This window comes from Oncorhynchus masou, unplaced genomic scaffold, assembly GCF_036934945.1.
Source record: "Oncorhynchus masou masou isolate Uvic2021 unplaced genomic scaffold, UVic_Omas_1.1 unplaced_scaffold_8087, whole genome shotgun sequence".
Taxonomy (NCBI): Eukaryota; Metazoa; Chordata; class Actinopteri; order Salmoniformes; family Salmonidae; genus Oncorhynchus; species Oncorhynchus masou.
In genome coordinates, this window is record NW_027014560.1 from 3,884 (window position 1) to 13,271 (window position 9,388).

Genomic DNA, 9,388 nt, shown 5'->3' on the forward strand with positions numbered 1-9,388 from the left:
AATATATCAGAGAGGTGATACGGAGAGAGAGAGGGAGCAGAGAGAGAGAGAGAGAGAGACAGAGAGAGAGACAGAGAGAGAGACGAGAGAGACAGAGAGACAGAGAGGGCAGAGAGAGAGAGAGGGCAGCAGAGAGAGACAGAGAGAGACAGAGAGACAGAGAGAGACAGACAGAGAGGAGACAGAGAGAGACAGAGAGAGAGACAGAGAGTCAGAGAGAGACCAGAGAGTCTGTGTGTGTGTTTCTTCAGCACCTGTTGGCTCTCTTGCAGCAGGAAGATGAGCTCCATGCGTACCGCCGAGGTGACCCCCCCTCCCTTGGCTCCGTGCAGGCTGCAGTAGGACAGGAAGACTCGGAGCAGAGCCTGGTTCTTCCTCAGCCACGCCTTCCTCCTTTCAGCATGAAGCTGCTTGGCTGCGGCGCCTACGCCCCAGCTGGTGGCGGCTCATACGCCCCCGCCTCCGTACCCCCGCCACCCCAGGGACTCCTCAAACACGTCCTCTACTCCTCCTCCATCCTCCCATCTCTCCAGCTCCTGGCTCTCCTCCTTCCCCGTCACCTGAAGAAGAGGACAGAGGGTTTGATCTTGATGCTGTTCTGGTACTGTAGCAGTAACAGATACAGGAAATACTGTTTAATTCAACTCTATCCAGTTCTGGTACAGTATGTCTGATGAGACGTGGTGGTTAGGATCTAGTAGGTGACATGTTTGAAGGTCAAATTACATTTCAATACAGTCAATTCAGGAAGTAAACTGACATTTGGGAAAGTTTGCAGAAATTTGGCAACCCTCTTGAGTGTCCTTTAAAGGGAGCTGTGTACCTTGTAGTGGCAGATGAAGTGTGTGTGTACCTTGTAGTGGCAGATGAAGTGTGTGTGTGATGAAGTGTGTGTACCTTGTAGTGGCAGATGAAGTGTGTGTGTGTGTACGTTGTGCAGTGGCTTGTAGTTGAAGTGTGTGTGTGTGTACCTTGTAGTGGCAGATGAAGTGTGTGTGTGTGTACCTTGCTAGTGGCAGATGAAGTGTGTGTGTGTGTACCTTGTAGTGGCAGATGAAGTGTGTGTGTACCTTGTAGTGGCAGATGAAGTGTGTGTACCTTGTAGTTGCAGATGCAGTGTGTGTGTGTGTGTACCTTGTAGTGGCAGATGAAGTGCAGATGTGTGTGTGTGTGTACCTTGTAGTGGCAGATGAAGTGTGTGTGTGTGTACCTTGTAGTGGCAGATGAAGTGTGTGTGTGTGTACCTTGATAGTGTACCTTGTAGTGGCAGATGAAGTGTGTGTGTGTGTACCTTGTAGTGGCAGATTAATGTGTGTGTGTACCTTGTAGTGGCAGATGAAGTGTGTGTGTGTGTGTTACGTTTACTTGGTTATGTGTTGTAGTTTTGTATTTGCATGTGTTTATTTCAGGAAATGGCTTCCTGAAATCCCTCAAGCAGCTGATCGGTCGACTCCATGGCAAATTGAGCTGACCCCGCCCCGGCCAAGACGCAGCTGTCTCCAATTACTCTATTCCTTCTGGAAGCTATATATAAAGCTGTGTGTTCTGTTCAAGAGAGATTTGCAGAGAATCATTGCTGGATTTGCAGAGATTGAATGAGGGAGGTCATTGCTGAGAGAGGAGGTTGATGGCTGATAATTTACTATGTTAGTTGTTGGTAGCAGTTGGTATGTTCTGTGAGGTTGTTGCTCAGATAAAGCTTATTTGATGTCCTTTGTTTCTTAGTTTGTTTGAGAAATTATTTGTTCTCCTGTTTCATTTGTTCCCAGGGGGAAGGGAAGGCACCTAGGAGTGCTTAGGCAAGAGGCTCGCGGGGCATACATATACTCCGTAGTATAATTCACTGGGTTCAGGCACACTAGGTAAGACCTGCGGACCAGGCCCTGTATTTGGTTAGGGCACCAGGTGGTGCTAAATTAGGTAAGTATTGGTTAGGCAGGTAAGGTAGAGGGGGGCTTTGAGATTTACTTCTTTGCTTTGGTTCCATCCAGCCCTTTTCCCCATATTACCGTGTAAAGGAATAAAGTCCTTGTAAACGATACCACATTCTGTCTGTTGTCATCCTTACTCGCACCTACAGTCCATACCTCTTTCACTTCACGGAGAGTTTAGTTGTAGCAGGGTGTTGCGTCCTTCATAGAGGCGGCACAGTGTGTGTACCCTTTGTAGTGGCAGATGGTGTGTGTGTGTGTACCTTGTAGTGGCAGATGGTGTGTGTGTGTACCTTGTAGTGGCAGATGGTGTGTGTGTGTGTGTACCTTGTAGTGGCAGATGGTGTGTGTGTGTGTACCTTAGTGGCAGATGGTGTGTGGCAGATGGTGTGTGTGTGTACCTTGTAGTGGCAGATGGTGTGTGTGTGTACCTTGTAGTGGCAGATGGTGTGTGTGTACACCTTGTGGGCAGATGGTGTGTGTACCGAGTGGATGGTGTGTGTGTACCTTGTAGTGGCAGATGGTGTGTGTGTACACCTTGTAGTGGCAGATGGTGTGTGTACCTTGTACACCTTTGTAGTGGCCGATGGTGTGTGTGTACCTTGTAGTGGCAGATGGTGTGTGTGTACCTAGTGTAGTGGCAGAGTGGTGTGTGTACACCTTGTACCTTGTAGTGGCCGATGGTGTGTGTGTACCTTGTAGTGGCCCGATGGTGTGTGTGTGTACCTTGTAGTTGCAGATGCGGTGCATGGCCCCTATCTCCTTCTCTAACCAGCTGTAAAGCTGAAAGCGCAGCTTCCCTCCGTCCACCTCATAGCCCGTAGCTAACGTCCTGAGCTCTGTCATCAGTATCTTCAGACACGCTCTGAACTTCAGCTGCTCTGCGATCACGTCCACCTCAGACTCACCCTGAGAGCAGAGATGGTTCTGGAAATATGTAGCACTTAACTGTCATAATAACTCTATATTAACAGTGTCATACCTATATAATATTCTTACAGAAAAAAATCAGATTTTTAATTAGACTGATACATATGATATTTTCAATAAACAAGAAAATTCTTTATCGTGTTAAATGATAAATGATCTTTTTGGATTACGTTAACAGACAAGGAACTCCCAACACTACTTGTTCCACTATCACAGAGCTTACGTATCAACTTGGTTTTCTTTGAAAGTAATCTCAACAGTCAATTATATTGACTAGTGGTTATATTGATAATGTCGCCAGCCCTACCTGAGAGTCCTCTTTCTGCAGCCCAGGTGGTCTCACCCCCCCAGACCCCTCGTCAGCTTTGGTCTCCACATCAGTCTTCTTCATTGTCAGACCCCCATCAGTATCATCTTCATCGTTCTTATCATCTCCCCAGTCCAGCTGGAGTCCATCGTCCTCCACTTTGACCAGAGGCTGGCTCCAGTCCAGTGTGGCTGAGCTCTCCTCTGTATCCCAGGCAGGATTGGCTTTAACTGGGGAAGGAGAGGCCCAGTCCAGGGCCCCCTGGTTCCCATTCTCCAGGGGCTGGCTAGAGCTGACGTTGGCCATGGAAGAGCCTTTATTTAGGGGGGACGAGGAGACTGACTTCTTGGTCACCTTGGGGATCTTAGAGAGCACCTCCAGGGCAAGCACTGGACAGCCCACCTTTATTACAAAACAGAATAACACTATTAGTAACATTAGGAAGTAGCCTTCCACAAGCCAAAACCGCTCATATGGCAGAAGCCTCCTGTTTCTGTAGGGTGAGGCAGCGAGATGTACAGTACACCCCCTGGACAGGACACTAGTCTATCTCCTGTTTCTGTAGGGTGAGGCAGCTTGATGTACAGTACACCCCCTGGACAGGACACTAGTCTATCTCCTGTTTCTGTAGGGTGAGGCAGCTTGATGTACAGTACACCCCCTGGACAGGACACTAGTCTATCTCCTGTTTCTGTAGGGTGAGGCAGCTTGATGTACAGTACAGGACACTAGTCTATCTCCTGTTTCTGTAGGGTGAGGCAGCTTGATGTACAGTACACCCCCTGGACAGGACACTAGTCTATCCCTGTTTCTGAGGGTCTGTTTCTGTAGGGGTGAGGCAGCTTGATGTACAGTACACCCACTGGACAGGACACTAGTCTATCTCCTGTTTCTGTAGGGTGAGGCAGCTTGATGTACAGTACAGGACAGGACACTAGTCTATCTCCTGTTTCTGTAGGGTGAGGCAGCTTAGATGTACAGTACACCCCTGGACAGGACACTAGTCTATCTCCTGTTTCTGTAGGGTGAGGCAGCTTGATGTACAGTACACCCCCTGGACAGGACACTAGTCTATCTCCTGTTTCTGTAGGGTGAGGCAGCTTGATGTACAGTACACCCCCTGGACAGGACACTAGTCTATCTCCTGTTTCTGTAGGGTGAGGCAGCTTGATGTACAGTACACCCCTGGACAGGACACTCGTCTATCTCCTGTTTCTGTATGGTGAGGCAGTTTGATGTACAGTACACCCCCTGGACAGGACACTAGTCTATAGCAGGGCCTTACTCCCAATGTATTTCTTTATTAGTAATATTACTTTTAGATTAATTAACTTATCCTATATTTATGAAAGGTGAGAAAAATGATACTAATCTTAAAATACTGTTACTATACAATGACTATAGTTTTTAATGCCGTGCCACATTACACCTTATAATAAGTGCTATACTACAGCGTGGCCAAAGGTTTAGAGAATGACACAAATATTAACTTTCCCAAAGTTTGCTGCTTCAGTGTCTTCAGATATTTTAGTCAGTTACTATGGAATACTTAAATATAATTAAGAGCATTTCATAAGTATCAAAGGCTTTTATTGACAATTACATGAAGTTGATGCAAAGAGTCAATATTTGCAGTGTTGACCCTTCTTTTTCAAGACCTCTGCTATCCACCCTGGCATGCTGTCAATTAACTTCTGGGCCACATCCTGACTGATGGCAGCCCATCTTGCATAATCAATGCTTGAAGTTTGTCAGAATTTGTGTGTTTTTGTTTGTCCACCAGCCACTTGAGGATTGACCACAAGTTCTCACTGGGATTAAGGTCTGGGGGGTTTTCTGGCCATGGACCCAAAATATCAATGTTTTATTCCCTGAGCCACGTTGTTATCACTTTAGCTTAAGCCAAGGTGCTCCATCATGCTGGAAAAGGCATTGTTCGTCACCAAACTGTTCCTGGATGGTTGGGAGACGTTGCTCTCGGAGGATGTGTTGGTACCATTCTTTATTCATGGCTGTGTTCTCAGGCAAAATTGTGAGTGAGCCCACTCCCTTGGCTGAGAAGCAACCCCACATGAATGGTCTCAGGATGCTTTACTGTTGGCATGACACAGGACTGATGGTAGCGCTCACCTGGTCTTCTCCAGACAAGCTTTTTTTCCGGATGCTCTGAACAATCGGAAAGGGGATTCATCAGGGAAAATGACTTTACCCCAGTCCTCAGCAGTCCAATCCCTGTACCTTTTGCAGAATATCAGTCTGTCCCTGATGTTTTCCCAGAGAAGTGGCATCATTGCTGCCCTTCTTGACACCAGAACATCCTCCAAAGTCTTTGCCTCACTGTGCGTGCAGATGCACTCACACCTGCCTGCTGCCATCCCTGTGTAAGCTCTGTACTGGTGGTGCCCGATCCCGCAACTGGATCAACTTTAAGAGACTGTCCTGTCGCTTGCTGGACTTTCTTGGGTGCCCTGAAGCCTTCTTCACAACAATTTAACTGCTCTCCTTGAAGTTCTTGATGATCCGATAAATGGTTGATTTAGGTGCAATCTTACTGGCATCAATATCCTTGCCTGTGAAGCACTTTTTGTGTAAAGCAATGATGACGGCACGTGTTTCCTTGCAGGTGACCATGGTTGACAGAGGAAGAACAATAATTCCTAGCACCACCCTCCTTTTGAAGCTTCCAGTCTGTTATTCAAGCTCAAATCTGCATGACAGAGTGATCTGCATCCTTGTCCTCGTCAACACTCACACCTGTGTTAACGAGAATCACTGACATGTCAGCTGGTCCTTTTGTGGCAGGGCTGAAATGCAGTGGAAATGTTTTTGGAGATTCAGTTCATTTGCATGGCAAAGAGGACTTTGCAATTAATTGCAATTCCTCTGATCACTCTTCATAACATTCTGGAGTATATGCAAATTAACATCATGCAAACTGAGGTAGCAGACTTAGTGAAAATTAATATTTGTGTCATTCTCAAAACCTTTGGCCACGACTGTACAGGTATAATACAATATCGTTTTTAATTTGTCAACTTTGTGTTATCTTCGATGCTTCTAAATGCATTGTATCCATGTGTGGTTGAATTGTGTTATTAAATTATTGACTAAAACAAATCAAAGACCTTGAAGTGTGCGTTGGCGGTGGTGAAGAAGAGTTTGCGTTCGATGAGGTTGATCTCGTCGACGCTGCTCTTCTCCGAGGTGAGGCCTAGTGATGATGTCACAGCACCCTCAGGGGACGCGTAGTGGCGGCGGATGATCAAGGGGTGTGTCCTCAGGTAGTTATAGAAACTAAATACCACTGGGTTACACGACTTCACCATCACATCTGGGGGGGTAGAGAGGGAAAAAGGGAGAGAGAGGAGGGGAGAGAGGGGGGAGAGTGGGAGAGAGGAGGAGAGGGAGAGAGGGGAGAGGGAGGGGAGAGGGAGAGAGAGAGGAGGGGGAAGGGAGGGGGAGAGAAGAGGGGGAGGGATAGGGAGAAAGTAAGAGGTAGATAGAGTTCAATGCAAATCAATCCAGTTAGAATATAGCATCAGCACTCAGCTGAAACATCCCTGTCCTCTCTGAGGGTGTGATCTACCACCATGCTTGCTCACCTGGGTTCTCATCATCCTCTTTGGGGATGCACTCTAGCAGTGTGTCCAGGGCCTTGGTGTAGTCCTTCATGATCCAGAAGGCTATGCTGCGTAGGAATGGGTCCGGGTGTAGTTTGGTGCAGTGGTACCCTGACCCGTCCCTCTGGCAGCCCAAAACCTTCTCATACAGGATGGATTGGCAGGTGGAACTGCTCTCATAGTCAGCCTCGTACAGCCTGGCTACTACCATGGCCAACTGGATATCTTCCATCTTCTCCAAGCACACCTAGAGAAGAGGGACAGTTACAGGAGAGGAGAAAGAGGGCAGTACAGTTAGAGTAGAGGTCAGTACAGTTAGAGTAGAGGGCAGTACAGTTAGAGTAGAGGTCAGTACAGTTAGAGTAGAGGTCAGTACAGTTAGAGTAGAGGTCAGTACAGTTAGAGTAGAGGTCAGTACAGTTAGAGTAGAGGTCAGTACAGTTAGAGTAGAGGCAGTACAGTTAGAGTAGAGGTCAGTACAGTTAGAGTAGAGGGCAGTACAGTTAGAGTAGAGGGCAGTACAGTTAGAGTAGAGGGCAGTACAGTTAGAGTAGAGGTCAGTAGAGTTAGAGTAGAGGGCAGTGCAGTTAGAGTAGAGGGCAGTACAGTTAGAGTAGAGGACAGTACACAGTTACAGTTAGTAGAGGGCAGTACAGTTAGAGTAGAGGACAGTACAGTTAGAGTAGAGGGCAGTACAGTTAGAGTAGAGGTCAGTACAGTTAGTACAGTTAGAGGACAGTACAGTTGGCCTGTACAGTTTCAGTACAGTTAGATAGAGGTTAACAGTACAGTTAGAGTAGAGGGCAGTACAGTTTAGAGGGCAGTACAAAAGTTAGAGTAGAGGACAGTACAGTTGGCCTGTGTTCCCCCCAAAGTATTCACCCCCGTTTTTACTAAGCAAGACAGTTAAGAACAAATTCTTATTTTCAATGACGGCCTAGGAACAGTGGGTTAACTGCCTGTTCAGGGGCAGAACGACAGATTTGTACCTTGTCAGCTCGGGGATTTGAAGTTGCAACCTTTCGGTTACAAGTCCAATGCTCTAACCACCTTGACATTTTTCCTATTTTGTTGCATTACAAAATGGATTTAAATTGATTTTTAAATGGATTTCATGTAATGGACGTACACAAAATAGTCAAAATTTGTGAAGTGAAATGGAAAAAAATGACCCGTTTCAAAAATAAATTTAAAATTAAAAACGGAAAAGTGGTGCGTGCATATGTATTCACCCCCTTTGCGATGAAGCCCCTAAATAAGATCTGGTGCAACCAATTACCTTCAGAAGTCACATAATTAGTTAAATAAAGTCCACCTGTGTGCAATCTAAGTCTCACATGATCTGTCACATGATCTCAGTATATATTTTTACAAACCTGTTCAGAAAGGCCCCAGAGTCTGCAATACAACTAAGCAAGGGGCACCACCAAGCAAGCAGCACCATGAAGACCCAAGGAGCTCTCCAAACAGGTCAGGGACAAAGTTGTGGAGAAGTACAGATCGGGGTTGGGTTATAAAAAAATATCAGAAACTTTGAGCATCCCACAGAGCACCATTAAATCCATTATTAAGCCATTTAAAGAAAATGGCACCACAACAAACCTGCCAAGAGAGGTCCGCCCACCAAAACTCACAGACCAGGCAAGGAGGGCATTAATCAGAGAGGCAACAAAGACAAAAGATAACCCTGAAGGAGCTGCAAAGCCCACTGCAGAGATTGGAGTATCTGTCCATAGGACCACTAAGATGTACACGCCACAGAGCTGGACTTTACGGAAGAGTGGCCAGGCCAGAAAAAAAAAACCCATGCTTAAAAAATAATAATAAGCAAACATGTTTGGTGTTCGCCAAAACGCATGTGGGAGACTCCCCAAACATATGGAAGAAGGTACTCTGGTCAGATAAAATTAAAATTGAGCTTTTTGGCTATCAAGGAAAATGTTATGTCTGGCACAAACCCAACACCTCACATCACCCCGAGAACCCCATCCCCACAGTGAAGCATGGTGGTGGCAGCATCATGCTGTTGGGATGGTCTTCATAGTCAGGGACTGGGAAACTGGTCAAAATTGAAGGAATGCTGGATGGCGCTAAATACATAGAAATTCTTGAGGAAACCTGTTTCAGTATTCCAGAGATTTGAGACTGGGACGGGGGTTCACCTTCCAGCAGGACATTGGCCCTATGCATACTGCTAAAGCAACACTCAAGTGGTTTGGGGAAACATTTAAATGTTTTGGAATGGCCTAGTCAAAGACATGTCCCAAGAGACTTTCAGCTGTAATTGCTGCAAAAGGTGGGTCTACAAGTATTGACTTTGGGGGGTGAATAGTTATGCACGCTCAAGTTTTCGTTTTTTGTCTTTTTCCTTGTTTGTTTCACCATAAAATATTTTTTGCATCTTCAAAGTGGTTGGCATGTTGTGTAAATCAGATGATACAACCCCACCAAAAATCTATTTTAATTCCAGGTTGTAAGGCAAGGGGTGAATACTTTCGCAAGCCACTGTAAAGGTAAGGTAAGTAAGTGACAGAGTAAAGGACAGTTAAGAGTAGAGGACAGTTAGAGTTGGCCTGTGTTGCTTTAGGAATATAAAGGCC

The 9,388-nt window shown here is 46.1% G+C and overlaps 1 protein-coding gene across 1 annotated transcript; it reads right to left on the reverse strand.

Annotated features, from left to right (window-relative positions):
- Positions 1–446: 446 nt before the first annotated feature.
- Positions 447–7,035, reverse strand: LOC135537538 (dmX-like protein 2; the record flags this gene model as incomplete). Its single annotated transcript, XM_064963673.1, has 5 exons — positions 447–560; positions 2,658–2,840; positions 3,169–3,570; positions 6,294–6,499; positions 6,771–7,035. Coding segments are annotated over 5 exons (1,170 nt in total), but the record flags the coding sequence as incomplete, so codon positions are not given.
- Positions 7,036–9,388: the final 2,353 nt, after the last annotated feature.